This window comes from Manis pentadactyla, chromosome 15, assembly GCF_030020395.1.
Source record: "Manis pentadactyla isolate mManPen7 chromosome 15, mManPen7.hap1, whole genome shotgun sequence".
NCBI lineage: Eukaryota > Metazoa > Chordata > Mammalia > Pholidota > Manidae > Manis > Manis pentadactyla.
The window spans coordinates 10,754,208-10,772,025 of record NC_080033.1 but is presented as its reverse complement, the minus strand read 5'-3'; the positions used below and the strand labels follow the sequence as shown (position 1 = coordinate 10,772,025).

The 17,818-nt window shown below is 44.9% G+C and overlaps 1 protein-coding gene across 1 annotated transcript; it reads left to right on the top strand.

Moving 5' to 3' along the window:
- Positions 1 to 254: 254 nt before the first annotated feature.
- On the top strand, positions 255 to 16,228 carry LOC118918110 (carcinoembryonic antigen-related cell adhesion molecule 6-like). Its single transcript, XM_057493352.1, has 7 exons — positions 255 to 261; positions 390 to 590; positions 1,446 to 1,802; positions 3,213 to 3,491; positions 3,874 to 4,132; positions 4,313 to 4,319; positions 15,535 to 16,228. Exons 1-7 carry the CDS (start codon positions 255 to 257, stop codon positions 15,805 to 15,807), a joined length of 1,383 nt encoding a protein of 460 aa, XP_057349335.1. The 3' UTR covers positions 15,808 to 16,228.
- The last annotated feature ends 1,590 nt before the right edge of the window (positions 16,229 to 17,818 follow it).

Here is a 17,818-nt window from a genome sequence, read left to right as displayed (position 1 = left end):
AAGGTCCTGATGTAGTCCCCAAGCTCCTCCTCTGAAAGGAAAAGACTGATGTGGAGGTGCGAGGCCTGAGGGGAGGCTGACTACACCGAAATTGGAGCTGTGGGGAAGCTGCAGACACCAACGTCATAGGCTTGGATTTATCCATCAAGGCCGAGTGTGTGTGTGTGTGTGTGTGTGTGTGTGTGTGTTTTGGGGTCTCATGAAACCTGGTCTCACTAGGAGACCTAGCCTCCTAGTCTCATTCTTGGTCACAGATGAAGAGTGAGACGTCTCAACAGTCCCCCAGAAGGGGAAGAAGGGATGTGGTAGGCAGGGCTGAGGGGCGGGGAGAGGGAGGGTCCCGGGATATACAACCCCCCCACCCTCCCGCTCCTCCCCACGTGACCTAGCGAAGCACTCTCATCAGAGGAGGAGGTTTAGCTCAGAGGGACGAAGGCAGAGCCGGCACTTGGGGACGGCAGTGGTTCGAGCGGTTCCGGAGAAGAAACTCTTCTCACAGAGGCAGGCATTGACCAGCAGCGGACACCCTGGCGCCCCTCGCAGCCCCTGCCCCCCGAGGGCCGGTCCCCTGGCAGGGCTCCTGCTGGCAGGTGAGAGGGGACGATTCCCAGGGAGAGGGCGGCGGGATGGGAGACAGAGAGCGGCTGGGGTCTCCGGGGGCGGACAGGGCTCCGAGAGGGGCAGCGGCTTCCCTCTGCGCCTGAGCGGCGGGGACAGGGGCACAGGGGCGGGCGGGGCTGCGGCTCAGCAGCAGGAGGGTTCATGGTCCGGAAGTGGTCAGAGGCAGGGAAATCTCCACTGCTGTGAGGTTTACAGGTTATTCATCTCTTGAGTATTGAATTAGGAAAACTGAGAAGAAAAATAATGGGAGGTGACACTAAAATAAAAATAAAACTATAACCAAGGGCTAATAAATATCGCCCTTTCTCACCAACCTCAGATTTTGTCATATAAACCCCAGGAGGGACACGGAGGGCCTGGGAACATTGATTCATTGCCGCCTGGGTACCTGCACCCTGTTCCCCCGCTGGGTGCAGCCAGATCAGGCCCTGCCGCCTGGGGCTCACGTTCTAGGGGAGGGAGGCAGACACGCAGGGAGATCTAGAATGTGCTGTCAGGGGCAGACAAGACCGTGGAGGGAACAGAGCAGGGGCCGGTCAGAAAGTGGACACAGAGGGTCTTTAGAGGAGGTGGTCAGACCAGGTGTCTCTGAAGGATGCCCTCAGTGTGTGGGCCTGAACCAGACAGGCACTGGGAAGAGCATTGCAAACAGAGGGGCTGAGGGGCTGAAGTCATGGTGGTTGTGCTCCTGACCTTGACCAGTAGGAGACACACACACATACCAAGGCTGAGGGATGAAGAGACCTGCTCAGGAACCAGGGCCCCATCTTTCTATCCCAATAACAGGTCTCCATATTGATGGATCTCTCCCTCTTCCCTCCTAGTCTCACTCTTAACCTGGAACCTGCCCACAACTGCCCAGCTCACTGTGGAGTCGGTGCAGCCCAATGCTGTCCAAGGGCAGGATGTTCTTCTGCTTGCTCAAAATCTGCCTGAGAAACTTCAAGGCTTTGCCTGGTACAAAGGGGAACGTGTAGATCTCAACCATCTGATTTTATCATATGTAATAGACACACATGAAATTGCCCCTGGGCTTGCAAACAGTGGCCAAGAGACAATATACTGCAATGGATCCCTGCTGTTCTGGAAGGTCACTGAGGAGGACACAGAATACTATACTCTACAAATCATCAGGAAACATATTCAGGTTGGGAAAGAAACCGTACAGCTCCGAGTCTACTGTAATTCCTTTCTTACCTCTGGGTGTTCAGCGGGGTGGAATCTACTTCACACACAGAGAACTGACAGACCAGGCTGTGCCTGCATCCCCCTCTGCAGTGTGGCCCACCTTGATCTGGAGCATTCAGTGCAGGACACACACAGTGGGGAAAAAACTTCTTAAGATCAGATTTGTTACCTGAATCCAGACTCTACCACATTCCCAACCAAGAAGAGGACCCGCTGATGGGAGGGACTCAGCATTGGTACATGAGCCTCAGTCCAGACCCCTGGCCCCTCCCTGTGACCATGACCTCAAAAAGATCCTCTGGAGCCTGGCCTGAGGGGCACCCTTGGTGTCAGCCTGTTCCGCCTCTGCCTGAGGGTCCTGGGACTGCTGACAAGGACCCCTTCTCTAAATTTATAACTACCAGGGTCACTGTACTGCTTCAGGGTCACTCCCCCTTATAGAGCTGAGGCACTAGACTCCCCCCGATCACTTCTGCCTTCCCACCTGGACTCACACGTCTCCCTCCCAGGGAGTCTGGGATTTCAGACACACTTTAGCATATTCCTTTGATCATGATGGATCCTGAATGGAAAGCAGAACTTGGCCTGTGACCTTTAGTGCTCTCTAGAGAGAGAATCCTCCAGAATCTGGTCTTAGACCTTTGGGGCATTAATAACTATCTTTACATATCTAAACAATTTAACTTCTCCTCAAATTTTTATCGCATAGGTGCTGAACAGGAACGGTCCATGAGGGCCTGCCTGCCCCTTCCTACCAGTCACCCCTTCTGCATTTGAAAACTTCCACAGACATTTCAGGAAAGACCAACATGGTCCTCAATGCCCTCTGCAGTGGGAAAGGAGACTTTAAAGACCAAGGCAGAGCACACCGCTCTGCTCCCAGTGCCATCTCCTGCCCGTGCCCCTTACTCTTCTCTGCATTTCTAGTCTTGACTCTGATTTATTCTTTATGGGGTTGCTGTCTCCTGTCAGTCACAGTAACCAGACAGAACTGCCCCACCTGGAAGCCTTTCAGTCTGACTCCTGAACTAACCTCAGTTGCTCCTGGTTCCCCCATGTGTCATTTCTGTTCAAATCCCTAGTCCTCAAGCCAGGATGGTCAGTGAAGAACCAGGAGAGGCACCAGGAGTGCACTGTCTCCTGTCCTGTGTCTTTTCATGACCAAACCCTGGTGCTTATTTGACTTGAGAAAGTCTTTACTCTCTCCCAACATAGAGCAGGGAGATATGTTGTCTGAGCTCTCAGATCCTCGGGAATTTATCTTGAGATACACAGATGCACTATCTTCATCTTTTAAGGACTCAGATTGGCTGAGAGGTAAGAGATACCACCTCTGACTGCATATGCCTTTGGAGGAATTAAAGGTACCACACAGGGCAATGTTCTCTCTGTTCTCTGCACAGTGGAATTACCCAAACCCTTCATCACAAGCAACGAGTCCAACCCTGTGGAGAACAAGGACCCTGTAGTGTTAATGTGTGAACCTCAGAATCAGAACACAACTTACGTGTGGTCAATAGACATCGAGAGCCTCATGGACAACACCATGCTGGAGCTGTCCCAGGACCACAGGACTCTCATTCTATTCAGTGTCACAAGGAATGACACAGGACCCTATGAGTGTGAAGCCCGGAACCCAGTGAGCGCCCACCGCAGTGACCCGCTCACCCTGAATGTGCTCTGTGAGTAACGTCTGTCCCCACCTGCCCTGGGCTGCAGCCCAAATCCACGCTGCCTCAGGCCAGGCCACACCAGTCCCTCTCAGGTCCAAGGACATGGCCCTGACCCCTGGACACCCAGGCTGGCCATGTCTTCCCCGGCCTTGACCCAAGACTAGGAGGTGAGGGGCTGCTCCTGTCCTGAGAGGCTCGGGGTCAACAACCTGTGCCTGGAGAGACAGGGGTAATGTCTCAGACTCAGGCTCAGTGAACACAGGGGGTTATGGTTGGGACTTTCTAAACAAGGCTGTGACCCAGCTCAGAGGGACACCGTGGCCCCTATACAGACTAGGAGCTTCCCCTTCCCTCTGATTACATCACATGTGCCTTTTTCTGTTTGCTCCAGATGGCCCGGACACCCCCACCATTTCCCCTTCACAATCCCATTACCGTACAGGGGAAAACCTCAGTCTCTCCTGCCACGCAGTCTCTAACCCGCCTGCACAGTACTCTTGGCTTATCAATGGGAGGCCCAAGCAATCCACACAGGAGCTCTTTACTCCCAACATCACTGCGAATGATAGTGGATCCTATACCTGCATCGCCCATAACTCTGGCACTGGAGTTAACAGGACAACAGTCAAGACTATCAAAGTCTCTGCTAAGTAGATCCCTGAAGCCTCTGCAGTGCCCACTGTGGTGAAGTCTTTTCATTTTCAGAAAAGATCCGGGAAGTATTTATTTCTTAGCACAGGTCCCACAGAAAGTCCCAAATTTTCTCACTGAAATCTTCCACCACACCCTTGGATTCTGTTTCACCTTGCTCTCCTGATTTTTCATGGCAGACCTTGGGTCCAGCCTGGAATGGGGTTGGGTGGTCTCTCAGCTTCGGGAAGCACCACATATGGGAGGAAAATATGCTGACGGAAGAGTAAAGATTCCTCAAAGTAAACTGTTGAACTGCGGAAGGTTTTTATATATTCTAGATATTAATCCCTTTTCTGTTAATGATTTGCAAAGGTTTTTCTCCCATTCTGTGATATACCCTTTCTCTCTCTTGATTGAATCCCCTGATGCACATTTTTAATTTTGATATAGTCCAATTTATCTACTTTTTCTTCTGTTGTCTACATTTTTGGTGTCATATCCAAGTAATCATTGCAGACCAATGTCATGAAGATTTTGCCCTATGCTTCTTCTAGGATCTTATAGTTTTAGGTCCCACGTTTAGGTCTTTGACCCATTTTGACTTAATTTTTGTACATGATATAAAGTATGGTCCAACCTCATTCTTTTACATGTGGATATCACCATTTGTTGAAGAGATTGTCCTTTCCTCTGGAGTGATCTTGGCAACCTTGTTGAAAACCATTTGACCATACATACAAGGATTTGTTTCAAGGATCTCTATTCTATTCCATTGCCCTATATGTTTGCCTTTGCCAATATCACACTATCTTGATTACTGAAGCTTTGTAATAGGTGTTAAAATTCAGAAAGTAAAGGTCCTCCAGTTTTGTTTTGTTTTTTCCAGTTATTTTGGCTATTTAGGGCCCCTGAGATTCCATATATGAATTTTGAGTTTTTCTGTTTCTGAAAAATATGTAACTGGGATTATGATACTGGTTGCATTGAATCTGTGAGTATCTTGGGCAGTCATCTTAACAATTTTAAGTTTCCAATCCATGAACATGCAATGTCTTTCCATTTATTTGTGTCTTTAATTTCTTTCAGCAGCGTGTAGATGTAGGTTTGTAAACAAATTTGCATCCTTGGTTAAGCATATTCCTAAGTGTTTTACTGTTTTTGATGTTATTGTAAATTAAACTTTTCTTAATTTCTCAGATAGTTCAGTATTAGTGTATAAAAGCACAGCTGATTTTGTGTGCTGCTTGCATTCTGCAAATTTTTGCACTTGTTTATCAATTCAAATTCTTTTTATGTGGAACCTTTAAGGTATTCTAAATATAAGCACATACCTTCTGCAAACAGAGAACATTTTATTTTTTCATTTCCAATTTGTATATATTGTATTTATTTTACTTGCCTAATTGCTTTGGCCAGGACTCCATCCTGTACCTTGCTGATTAGAAATGTGACAGCAACATCTTCCTCTTGTTCATGATCTTACAATTTTGAGTCTTTCACCATTGAGTATGGGGTTAGCTTCATGCCTTTCACATGAGGCCTTTATTATGTTGCAGTAGTTTCCTTCTATTTTTTTTTTTTTTTTTTTTTTTTTTTGCTGCTTCTATCTTAAGTTTATTATCACTTATTGGGTTAAAACTTCTACAGGACATGAACAGATATTTTTACAAAGAAATACACATGACCATCAGGCATATGAAAAAACGTATCACATCACTAATCATCAAGGAAATGCAAATCAAAACCACAGTGAGATAGCACCCCACACCACTCAGAATGGCCACTATCTAAAAGACATGAAATTACAAATGTGGGTGAGGACGTGGAGAAAAGGGAACCCTCCTACACTGTTGGTGGGAATGTAAATTGGTGAAGCCACTGTGAAAAGCAGTGTGGACGTTACTCAAAAACCAAAAAATAGAAATACCATAAAACCCAGTAGTTCCACTTGTAGGACTTCACCTTAAGAAAACAAAGTCCTTGATGCAAAAAGATAGATGCACCCTATGTTTATTGCAGCATTATTTACCATAGCCAAGTTATGGAAGGAACCTGTGTTCATCAGTAGATGAATGGATAAACACATGCTAGGCATACACAATGGAATATTATTCAGCCATAAGAAAGAAATCAACCCATTTGCAAAAACATACATGGACCTAGAGGGTATTATACTAAGTGAAACATACCAAGTGTAGAAATACAAATACTGCATGATTTCACTTATTTGTGAAATCTTCCAAGAAAAACCAAGCAAATGTGAGCAACAGTAGACTCACAGACACTGAAAAATAACTGGTGGTTACCATGGAGGAGCCATTCGGGTGAATGGGTGGGGAGGGTGAGGTGGATAAAGGGGAACAAAAATATCAATAATAATATATTAGTCATGAGGATGAAAGTGAAATATGAGGAATATATCCAATTATTCTGTGACATCTTCAGACAGCAACTGCTCTAGTGTGGGTGAAGTTTTTTTTTTTTAATAATTATTTTTTATTGAAGGGTAGTTGACACACAGTATTACATTACATGAGTTTCAAGTGTACAACACAGTGGTAGAACATTTATATACATAATTCTAGGTTCCAGCTATCACCCTACCAGGCTGTTACAATATCTTGACTATATTCCTTATGCTATACATTACATCCCGGTTACTAATTTATTTTACCATTGGAAGTCTGTCCTTTTTTTTTTTTTTTTTTTTTTTTTTTTTTGTGAGGGCATCTCTCATATTTATTGATCAAATGGTTGTTAACGACAATAAAATTCTGTATAGGGGAGTCAATGCTCAATGCACAATCATTAATCCACCCCAAGCCTAATTTTCGTCAGTCTCCAATCTTCTGAGGCATAACAAACAAGTTCTTACATGGAGAACAAATTCTTACATAATGAATAAGTTACATAGTGAACAGTACAAGGGCAGTCATCACAGAAACTTTCGGTTTTGCTCATGCATTATGAACTATAAACAGTCAGTTCAAATATGAATACTCATTTGGTTTTTATACTTGATTTATATGTGGATACCACATTTCTCTCTTTATTATTATTATTTTTAATAAAATGCTGAAGTGGTAGGTAGATACAAGATAAAGGTAGAAAATATAGTTTAGTGTTGTAAGAGAGCACATGTAGATGATCAGGTGTGTGCCTGTAGACTAAGTGTTAATCCAAGCTAGACCAGGGCAATAAAACATCCACGTATGCAGAAGATTTCTCTCAGAACGGGGGGGTGAGGTTCTAAGCCTCACCTCTGTTGATCCCCAATTTCTCACCTGATGGCCCCCCTGCGACTGTGCCTGTCTTAGGTTGTTCCTCCCTTGAGGAATCTTACCCGTCTCTGGCTAACCAGTCATCTTCCGGGGCCATACAGGGAAATGTGAAGTTGGTAAGTGAGAGAGAAGCCTTATTGTTTGAAAAAGTTAGCTTTTTACTTCTTTGCATATTTATGCCCTGTGGCTTCTATGCCCATCATTTGTCTTGAGGTATCTTTACCACTTGGAAGAATTATGATACTCGGTAAATTTGATATGAGGCACGAATTCTATTTAAGGGTTGTAATTAGGAAGGAAGAAGAAAAGCTATAGAAGTAGCAGGCGGAAGAAAACATGGGAAGATTGATTATTTCTTTGATATATCTTCTTGTAGAGTAACTTCAGCATGTATAGGTTTTAAGCTACTACTTAAATTGCACACACACATTAACATAATAGGAGTATAGTTACATAACCAAAGCATATCTGTAATTACTAGCCATCTGCAGTGAAACCAAGAAAACCAGTTAGGCACCTTAGGCATTTGTGAAAACTTATCTATGATATGGTGGATATTGTCCAAATGAACTTGAACAGTCTGAGAGAAATCAGACAAATTAAAACAACCCATTCCTGGGGACTGTTCACATGCCATATGTTCTTTTAACAATAAATAGTTTGTAGTTGTAAGACTTTGGAGCGCTACAATTTGCACTTCTCCAAATTCTTGGTTGAGTTCCAACAGTATAGATCCAGTCCAATTTTGTTGTTTTACTGTATGCACAGGCCAGCTTAGATATCTCCTTCCTCATTCCCATGGCAAGTCCAGGAACTGGTGGGATGAGTGCATCTACAGCTGTAGCAGTGCGTGGATCTTTGTTGGGGTTTTTTGATGATCATCTTCTGGCATGAGTCTTCCAGAGAGTGCAGATGTTGGAAGTTCTTTTTCATATCGTATCTTAGTTCATTTTCGGGGTAGCCCAATTAGGCTTTGATCCTCTGTATAAACACAAACAGACCCTTTGCCTACACTTTTATATGCCCTTTATACCCTTGTGTAGAACTCGTTGGAGGTTACCACACAGGAACTGCCCTTTTTTTTTTTTTTTTTGCTATCACTAATCTACACTTACATGACGAATATTATGTTTACTAGGCTCTCCCCTATACCAGGTCTCCCCTATAAACCCCTTTACAGTCACTGTCCATCAGCATAGCAAAATGTTGTAGAATCACTACTTGCCTTCTCTGTGTTGTACAGCCCTCCCTTTTCTCCTACCCCCCCATGCATGTTAATCTTAATACCCCCCCCTTTTCCCTCCCTACCCACCCATCCTCCCCAGTCCCTTTCCCTTTGGTACCTGTTAGTCCATTCTTGAGTTCTGTGATTCTGCTGCTGTTTTGTTCCTTCAGTTTTTCCTTTGTTCTTATATTCCACAGATAAGTGAAATCATTTGGTATTTCTCTTTCTCCGCTTGGCTTGTTTCACTGAGCATAATACCCTCCAGCTCCATCCATGTTGCTGCAAATGATTGGATTTGCCCTTTTCTTATAGCTGAGTAGTATTCCATTGTGTATATGTACCACATCTTCTTTATCCATTCATCTATTGATGGACATTTAGGTTGCTTCCAATTCTTGGCTATTGTAAATAGTGCTGCAATAAACATAGGGGTGCATCTGTCTTTCTCAAACTTGATTGCTGCATTCTTAGGGTAAATTCCTAGGAGTGCAATTCCTGGGTCAAATGGTAAGTCTGTTTTGAGCATTTTGATGTACCTCCATACTGCTTTCCACAATGGTTGAACTAACTTACATTCCCACCAGCAGTGTAGGAGGGTTCCCCTTTCTCCACAGCCTCGCCAACATTTGTTGTTGTTTGTCTTTTGGATGGCAGCCATCCTTACTGGTGTGAGGTGATACCTCATTGTAGTTTTAATTTGCATTTCTCTGATAATTAGCGATGTGGAGCATCTTTTCATGTGTCTGTTGGCCATCTGTATTTCTTTTTTGGAGAACTGTCTGTTCAGTTCCTCTGCCCATTTTTTAATTGGGTTATTTGTTTTTTGTTTGTTGAGGCGTGAGAGCTCCTTATATATTCTGGACGTCAAGCCTTTATCGGATGTGTCATTTTCAAATATATTCTCCCATACTGTAGGGATCCTTCTTGTTCTATTGATGGTGTCTTTTGCTGTACAGAAGCTTTTCAGCTTAATATAGTCCCACTTACTCATTTTTGCTGTTGTTTTCCTTGCCCGGGGAGATATGTTCAAGAAGAGGTCACTCATGTTTATGTCTAAGAGGTTTTCGCCTATGTTTTCTTCCAAGAGTTTAATGGTTTCATGGCTTACATTCAGGTCTTTGATCCATTTTGAGTTTACCTTTGTATATGGGGTTAGACAATGGTCCAGTTTCATTCTCCTACATGTAGCTGTCCAGTTTTGCCAGCACCACCTGTTGAAGAGACTGTCATTTCGCCATTGTATGTCCATGGCTCCTTTATCAAATATTAATTGACCATATATGTCTGGGTTAATGTCTGGATTCTCTAGTCTGTTCCATTGGTCTGTGGCTCTGCTCTTGTGCCAGTACCAAATTGTCTTGATTACTATGGCTTTATAGTAGAGCTTGAAGTTGGGGAGTGAGATCCCCCCTACTTTATTCTTCTTTCTCAGGATTGCTTTGGCTATTCGGGGTCTTTGGTGTTTCCATATGAATTTTTGAATTATTTGTTCCAGTTCATTGAAGAATGTTGCTGGTAGTTTCATAGGGATTGCATCAAATCTGTATATTGCTTTGGGCAGGATGGCCATTTTAACGATATTAATTCTTCCTAGCCACGAGCATGGGATGAGTTTCCATCTGTTAGTGTCCCCTTTAATTTCTCTTAAGAGTGACTTGTAGTTTTCAGAGTATAAGTCTTTCACTTCTTTGGTTAGGTTTATTCCTAAGTATTTTATTTTTTTTGATGCAATTGTGAATGGAGTTGTTTTCCTGATTTCTCTCTCTGTTGGTTCATTGTTAGTATATAGGAAAGCCACAGATTTCTGTGTGTTGATTTTGTATCCTGCAACTTTGCTGTATTCCGATATCAGTTCTAGTAGTTTTGGGGTGGAGTCTTTAGGGTTTTTTATGTACAGTATCATGTCATCTGCAAATAGTGACAGTTTAACTTCTTCTTTACCAATCTGGATTCCTTGTATTTCTTTATTTTGTCTGATTGCCGTGGCTAGGACCTCCAGTACTATGTTAAATAACAGTGGAGAGAGTGGGCATCCCTGTCTAGTTCCCGATCTCAGAGGAAATGCTTTCAGCTTCTCGCTGTTCAATATAATGTTGGCTGTGGGTTTATCATAGATGGCCTTTATTATGTTGAGGTACTTGCCCTCTATTCCCATTTTGCTGAGAGTTTTTAACATGAATGGATGTTGAACTTTGTCAAATGCTTTTTCAGCATCTATGGAGATGATCATGTGGTTTTTGTCTTTCTTTTTGTTGATGTGGTGGATGATGTTGATGGACTTTCGAATGTTGTACCATCCTTGCATCCCTGGAATGAATCCCACTTGGTCATGGTGTATGATCCTTTTGATGTATTTTTGAATTCGGTTTGCTAATATTTTGTTGAGTATTTTTGCATCTACGTTCATCAGGGATATTGGTCTGTAGTTTTCTTTTTTGGTGGGGTCTTTGCCTGGTTTTGGTATTAGGGTGATGTTAGCTTCATAGAATGAGTTTGGGAGTATCCCCTCCTCCTCTATTTTTTGGAAAACTTTAAGGAGAATGGGTATTATGTCTTCCCTGTATGTCTGATAAAATTCCGAGGTAAATCCATCTGGCCCGGGGGTTTTGTTCTTTGGTAGTTTTTTGATTACCTCTTCAATTTCGTTGCTGGTAATTGGTCTGTTTAGATTTTCTGTTTCTTCCTGGGTCAATCTTGGAAGGTTATATTTTTCTAGGAAGTTGTCCATTTCTCCTAGGTTTCCCAGCTTGTTGGCATATAGGTTTTCATAGTATTCTCCAATAATTCTTTGCATTTCCGTGGGGTCCGTCGTGATTTTTCCTTTCTCGTTTCTGATACTGTTGATTTGTGTTGATTCTCTTTTCTTCTTAATAAGTCTGGCTAGAGGCTTATCTATTTTGTTTATTTTCTCGAAGAACCAGCTCTTGGTTTCATTGATTTTTGCTATTGTTTTATTCTTCTCAATTTTATTTATTTCTTCTCTGATCTTTATTATGTCCCTCCTTCTGCTGACCTTAGGCCTCATCTGTTCTTCTTTTTCCAATTTCGATAATTGTGACATTAGACCCTTCATTTGGGATTGCTCTTCCTTTTTTAAATATGCTTGGATTGCTATATACTTTCCTCTTAAGACTGCTTTTGCTGTGTCCCACAGAAGTTGGGGCTTAGTGTTGTTGTTGTCATTTGTTTCCATATATTGCTGGATCTCCATTTTGATTTGGTCATTGATCCATTGATTATTTAGGAGCGTGTTGTTAAGCCTCCATGTGTTTGTGAGCCTCTTTGCTTTCTTTGTACAGTTTATTTCTAGTTTTATGCCTTTGTGGTCTGAAAAGTTGGTTGGTAGGATTTCAATCTTTTGGAATTTTCTGAGGCTCTTTTTGTGGCCTAGTATGTGGTCTATTCTGGAGAATGTTCCATGTGCACTTGAGAAGAATGTATATCCCGCTGCTTTTGGATGTAGAGTTCTATAGATGTCTATTAGGTCCATCTGCTCTACTGTGTTGTTCAGTGCTTCCGTGTCCTTACTTATTTTCTGCCCAGTGGATCTATCCTTTGGGGTGAGTGGTGTGTTGAAGTCTCCTAGAATGAATGCATTGCAGTCTATATCCCCCTTTAGTTCTGTTAGTATTTGTTTCACATATGCTGGTGCTCCTGTGTTGGGTGCATATATATTTAGAATGGTTATATCCTCTTGTTTGACTGAACCCTTTATCATTATGTAGTGTCCTTCTTTATCTCTTGTTACTTTCTTTGTTTTGAAGTCTATTTTGTCTTGTATTAGTACTGCAACCCCTGCTTTCTTCTCACTGTTGTTTGCTTGAAATATGTTTTTCCATCCCTTGACTTTTAGTCTGTACATGTCTTTGGGTTTGAGGTGAGTTTCTTGTAAGCAGCATATAGATGGGTCTTGCTTTTTTATCCATTCTGTTACTCTGTGTCTTTTGATTGGTGCATTCAACCCATTAACATTTAGGGTGACTATTGAAAGATATGTACTGATTGCCATTGCAGGCTTTAAATTCGTGGTTACCAAAGGTTCAAGGTTAGCCTCTTTAGTATCTTACTGCCTAACTTAGCTCGCTTATTGAGCTGTTATATACACTGTCTGGAGATTCTTTTCTTCTCTCCCTTCTTGTTCCTCCTCCTCGATTCTTCATATGTTGGGTGTTTTGTGCTGTGCTCTTTCTAGGAGTGCTCCCATCTAGAGCAGTCCTTGTAAGATGTTCTATAGAGGTGGTTTGTGGAAAGCAAATTCCCTCAGCTTTTGTTTGTCTGGGAATTGTTTAATCCCACCGTCATATTTGAATGATAGTCGTGCTGGATACAGTATCCTTGGTTCAAGGCCCTTCTGTTTCATTGTATTAAATATATCATGCCATTCTCTTCTGGCCTGTAGGGTTTCTGTTGAGAAATCTGACGTTAGCCTGATGGGTTTCCCTTTATAGGTGACCTTTTTCTCTCTAGCTGCCTTTAACACTCTTTCCTTGTCCTTGATCTTTGCCATTTTAATTATTATGTGTCTTGGTGTTGCCCTTCTTGGATCCTTTCTGTTGGGGGTTCTGTGTATTTCCGTGGTCTGTTCGATTACTTCCTCCCCCAGTGTGGGGAAGTTTTCAGCAATTATTTCTTCTAAGATACTTTCCATCTCTTTTCCTCTCTCTTCTTCTTCTGGGACCCCTATAATACGGATATTGTTCCTTTTGGATTGGTCACACAGTTCTCTTAATATTGTTTCATTCCTGGAGATCCTTTTGTCTCTCTCTATGTCAGCTTCTATGCGTTCCTGTTCTCTGATTTCAATTCCATCAATGGCCTCTTGCATTCTATCCATTCTGCTTATAAACCCTTCCAGAGTTTGTTTCATTTCTGCGATCTCCTTTCTGGCATCTGTGATCTCTTTCCGGACTTCATCCCATTTTTCTTGCGTATTTCTCTGCATCTCTGTCAGCATGTTTATGATTCTTATTTTGAATTCTTTGTCGGGAAGACTGGTTAGGTCTGTCTCCTTCTCTGGTGTTGTCTCTGTGATCTTTGTCTGCCTGTAGCTTTGCCTTTTCATGGTGATAGGAATAGTTTGCAGAGCTGGGACGAGTGACAGCTGGAAGGACTTCCTTTCTTGTTGGTTTGTGGCCCTCCTCTCCTGGGAGAACAGCGGCCTCTAGTGGCTTGTGCTGCGCAGCTGCGCGCAGACAGGGTTTCTGCTTCCTGCCCGGCTGCTATGGAGTTAATCTCCGCTGTTGCTGTGGGCGTGGCCTGGCTCGGGCAGCTACTCCAAAATGGTGGAGTCGCGTTGGAGCAGGAGCTGCTGGGAGGCTATTTATCTCCGTAAGGGGCCTCCCTGCTCCCTGCAGCCCAGGGGTTAGGGTGCCCAGAGATCCCGGATTCCCTACCTCTGGATTAAGTGACCCGCCCTGCCCCTTTAAGACTTCCAAAAAGCACCCGCCAAAACAAAACAACGACCACAAAAAAAAAACAAGAAAAAAAATTTTTTTTAATTAAAAAAAAAAAAAAAAAATTTTTAATTAAAAAAAAAAAAAAAAAGGTGGTCGTTCGTTTTTCTTTATTCTCCGGTGCCAGCCTCAGGCCTCTGCTCACCGGTCTTTCTGCCCTGTTTCCCTAATATTGGGGTCCCTGTCCCTTTAAGACTTCCAAAAAGCGCTCGCCAAAACAAAGCAGCAAAAAAGCAAAAAAAAAAATGGTCGCGCGTTTTTCTTATTCCTCTGTCGCCCAGCCTCCAGTGCCTGCTCACTGTTCTTGCTGCCCTGTTTTCCCAGTATCGAGGGCCCTGCACTCTGGCCCGGATGGCTGGGGCTGGGTGTTCGGCAGCCCTGGGCTCCGTCTCCCTCCCGCTCTGTCTGCTCTTCTCCCGCCGGGAGCTGGGGGGAGGGGCGCTCGGCTCCCGCGGGGCCGGGGCTTGTATCTTACCCCCTTCGCGAGGCGCTGGGTTCTCTCAGGTGCGGATGTGGTCTGGATATTGTCCTGTGTCCTCTGGTCTTTATTCTGGGAAGGGTTGTCTTTGTTTTATTTTCATAGATATATGTTGTTTTGGGAGGAGATTTCCGCTGCTCTACTCACGCCGCCATCTTCCGCCCCCTAGTTTCCTTCTATTTTTAAGAATGCCAGTGTTTGGGACTCTCTAGTCCCTTCTGGCTCACACCAGGAGCTCTGTCTGTCCTCTTACTGTATCTCTCGATAAAGGTCTCTCTGGCTCTCCTACCTTGAAGAAAAAAAAAAAGAATGCCAGTGTTTATTTAAAACAGTAACCATGTCTCTCTAATTTCTCTCACTATGATATTCAATCCACAGACCTGGACATTAAACTCCTCTTCAGACTGGGAAATCCTTTAGATTGCAACTTCTCTGGGTCCTAAGATCACAAAGACTGGGCAGGGCTATCCTCATTCCCTAAGAAATTCTTGAACAGATGTAAATGGCTTCCCTAATTTATGTAAAGCTTTCCTGGCCACAGCAGTGGACAAGGCTGGCAAGGTGCCGTCCCCAACGTATAAAGAAGTGTACATGAGGAGCAAGCCCTGATCTTTTTTGAAGTAAAAGAAAGTTCTAGGAAAAGGTAAAAAAAAATTCATGGGAGAGAAGTTCCACCTTGATGAGGTTGCGGGACACATAAGTTGAGAAGAGGTTCCTGGTGCTGATACTATAGAGACGTCCAATGGGACTGCTCAGGGGTCACCCTGGGGAGGTCTGGGATCAAGGGGAGGTACAACCCTCTCCTTCCAGACCATCACGGGAGCAAAGACACTCATCCTTCTGCAGAGGTCAGGGCCATCCTCATGGGACACCTTTACAGAGCTTACTGTAGGATCTGAGAGCTGGCTGGTATTCTGAGGAAGGAGCGTGGCCACAGACCCCAGATCACTCACAGACAGTCACCTCCTTTGTTTCTCCACAGATGCAGCCCTTCATCCGGGCCAGTGATACCACAGTCACAGAACATAAGGACACTGTGATCCTGACCTGCTTCACCAATAATTCTGGAATCTCCATCCAGTGGTTATTCAATGACCAGACATTTCCACTCACAGAAAGGATGAAGCTGTCCCAGGACAACAGGGCCCTCACCACAGACCCTGTCAGGAGGGAGGATATTGGGAGTTGTGAGGTCTCCAACTCTGTCAGTTCCAGCAAGAGTGACCCCCTCAGGCTGGATGTGAAATATGGGTGATCTTCTTCCCTTCCTGTATATTTTTAAACTCTGAATAGAATTCTTTTCTTCTTTGTAAAATGATGTGATGCTACACTTTATTTATTGAGTTACTGTGATTATGCAGTGGAATGAGGTGGAAGGTCCTTGGAAGACTTGCACTGAGTTCAAAGCATCCAAACATGAGACTTGACCTGTGTTAGTTTTACTGTGTGTCATTGTTGGCTTATTCCACTCCAGATATCACCTCTTTCTGGCCTCAGCTGCACCATCTCCATAATGTGGCGGACACCAAGTGCCTCCAAGGATGGCACATGATAAGCTCTCAGGAATAACAGCTCTAGTCCTCCTCCAGTGGGGTGGGGTGGATGGCACCCAGACTCTGATGTGCACATGGGAGTAAACAGGAGAATGCCCATAATAATCCCAAGGTGTAGGCACTTTACAAAATTTGGGCAGTGCCCAAATCCAGTGAAAGGTGAGAGGAGAGTGTTTGGAGAGCCTGGGTTATGAGCGAGACCCTGGGACAAGGCTCAGCCACTGAATGAAGGGAAGTCTCCAGAGAGGTTCCACACACATCTACACATTCCACCCCACCTCAACCCTCCTGGGTGGCCTCTCCCTGAAGAAGTGTGTGAACAGGAAAGCAGTGTTCTACAGGGAGAGAGACTCCTGGACTGAGACACAATGATAGAGGGGAACATGCAGGACAAGATCTCTCTCCACATGAGGTTCCACCATCACCCCCAGAAAGATGTACTCAGACACCACTGCTCATGGGGGACACAAGCCCAGCTGTATCATGCCAGAGGGGAACCCCAAATCCCCAAGACATCTCACACTCTCCATTCCTGTACCAGCTCCTGCAGGCCTCACTCTCCTGGGCCAGCAACCCCCCAATCCCCAGTTGCAAGGAATGGCCTCCATCCCCCTTAGCCACAGGAAATCCTGGAAACATGGACATGCGTGCAGAAGGTCCCAGTGTTGTCCTTGCTGGTCCTTGCTTTGTTCCTGCCCTTAAGTTCCCCAAGGCCCAGGGGCTCTCTCTCTGGGATATCCCTCCTCCCCAGGGGCCATGGTGACCTTGCATCCCTGAACTCCAATTGGATAGGAGCTGCCCCTACACTCCTCCTGACTCTATGTGTACAGCTGGACACAGGCAGGCACAGAATGAGTAAATCCAGGGGCCTCGCTCATCTAGACTACAAAGACCTGTGCCTACGGGACGGTCAACAGGGTGGACCTGGTATGTTGTGTGGACTTTCACCAGGCCCCAGCTTCTCCTCTGACTCAGTTATCCTGATGGGCTCTACTCTCTCCACAACTGTCTCTGGGAAGCACGTGGCCCACCTCTGCTTCCCTGACAAAGACCTTCCCCTCCTGACATGCCCGGTTCCCTGCTCCTCCTCCCCCTCCCCACAGACCCACCACCCAGCACTCCAGCCACGCACAATAGCAGCTGGGGACACACACAGTGTAACACGAGACAAACAAGCTGATACACATTACTGGAAGTCTAAGTTTGGTAACATCCCATGGAGGTAGGGGCCGGAGTTCTCAGAACAGGAGACTTGCAGAGCTGCAGCATGATGGAGCGTTAACATATGTGACCCACGGAAAACGTTTACAGATGATGTTGAATAAACATGAGAGCGGTCTGGTAACTGCTGCAATTCCCTCCTTTTACACCAGAGGGCGGCAGAGCTACCGCAGGCTGGAGCCACCCCAGTGGCTGCTGGCCTCCCTCAGCAGCGCCCACAGCCAGCAGGCCTGACCCGTGCCAGCCTCGCTGAGCCCACAGTCCTCTCGCTCTCCAAGCTCCCACACCGGACGCCGTCAGCCCCTCCAGCCAGCCAGGCATCTGCCCACCCGAAGACGGGTCCCTCTGCAGGCAGCTCCTCCCTCCACAGCTTCCCTCCTTCAAGGGGCGAATGTCCACTCATACTCCTGGTCTCGCCAGAATGTCCCTTTCTCAGGGGTGCTCCATGCACCTCCAGATCAGGTGAGACTCCATTCCATGCTCCAGATGCTC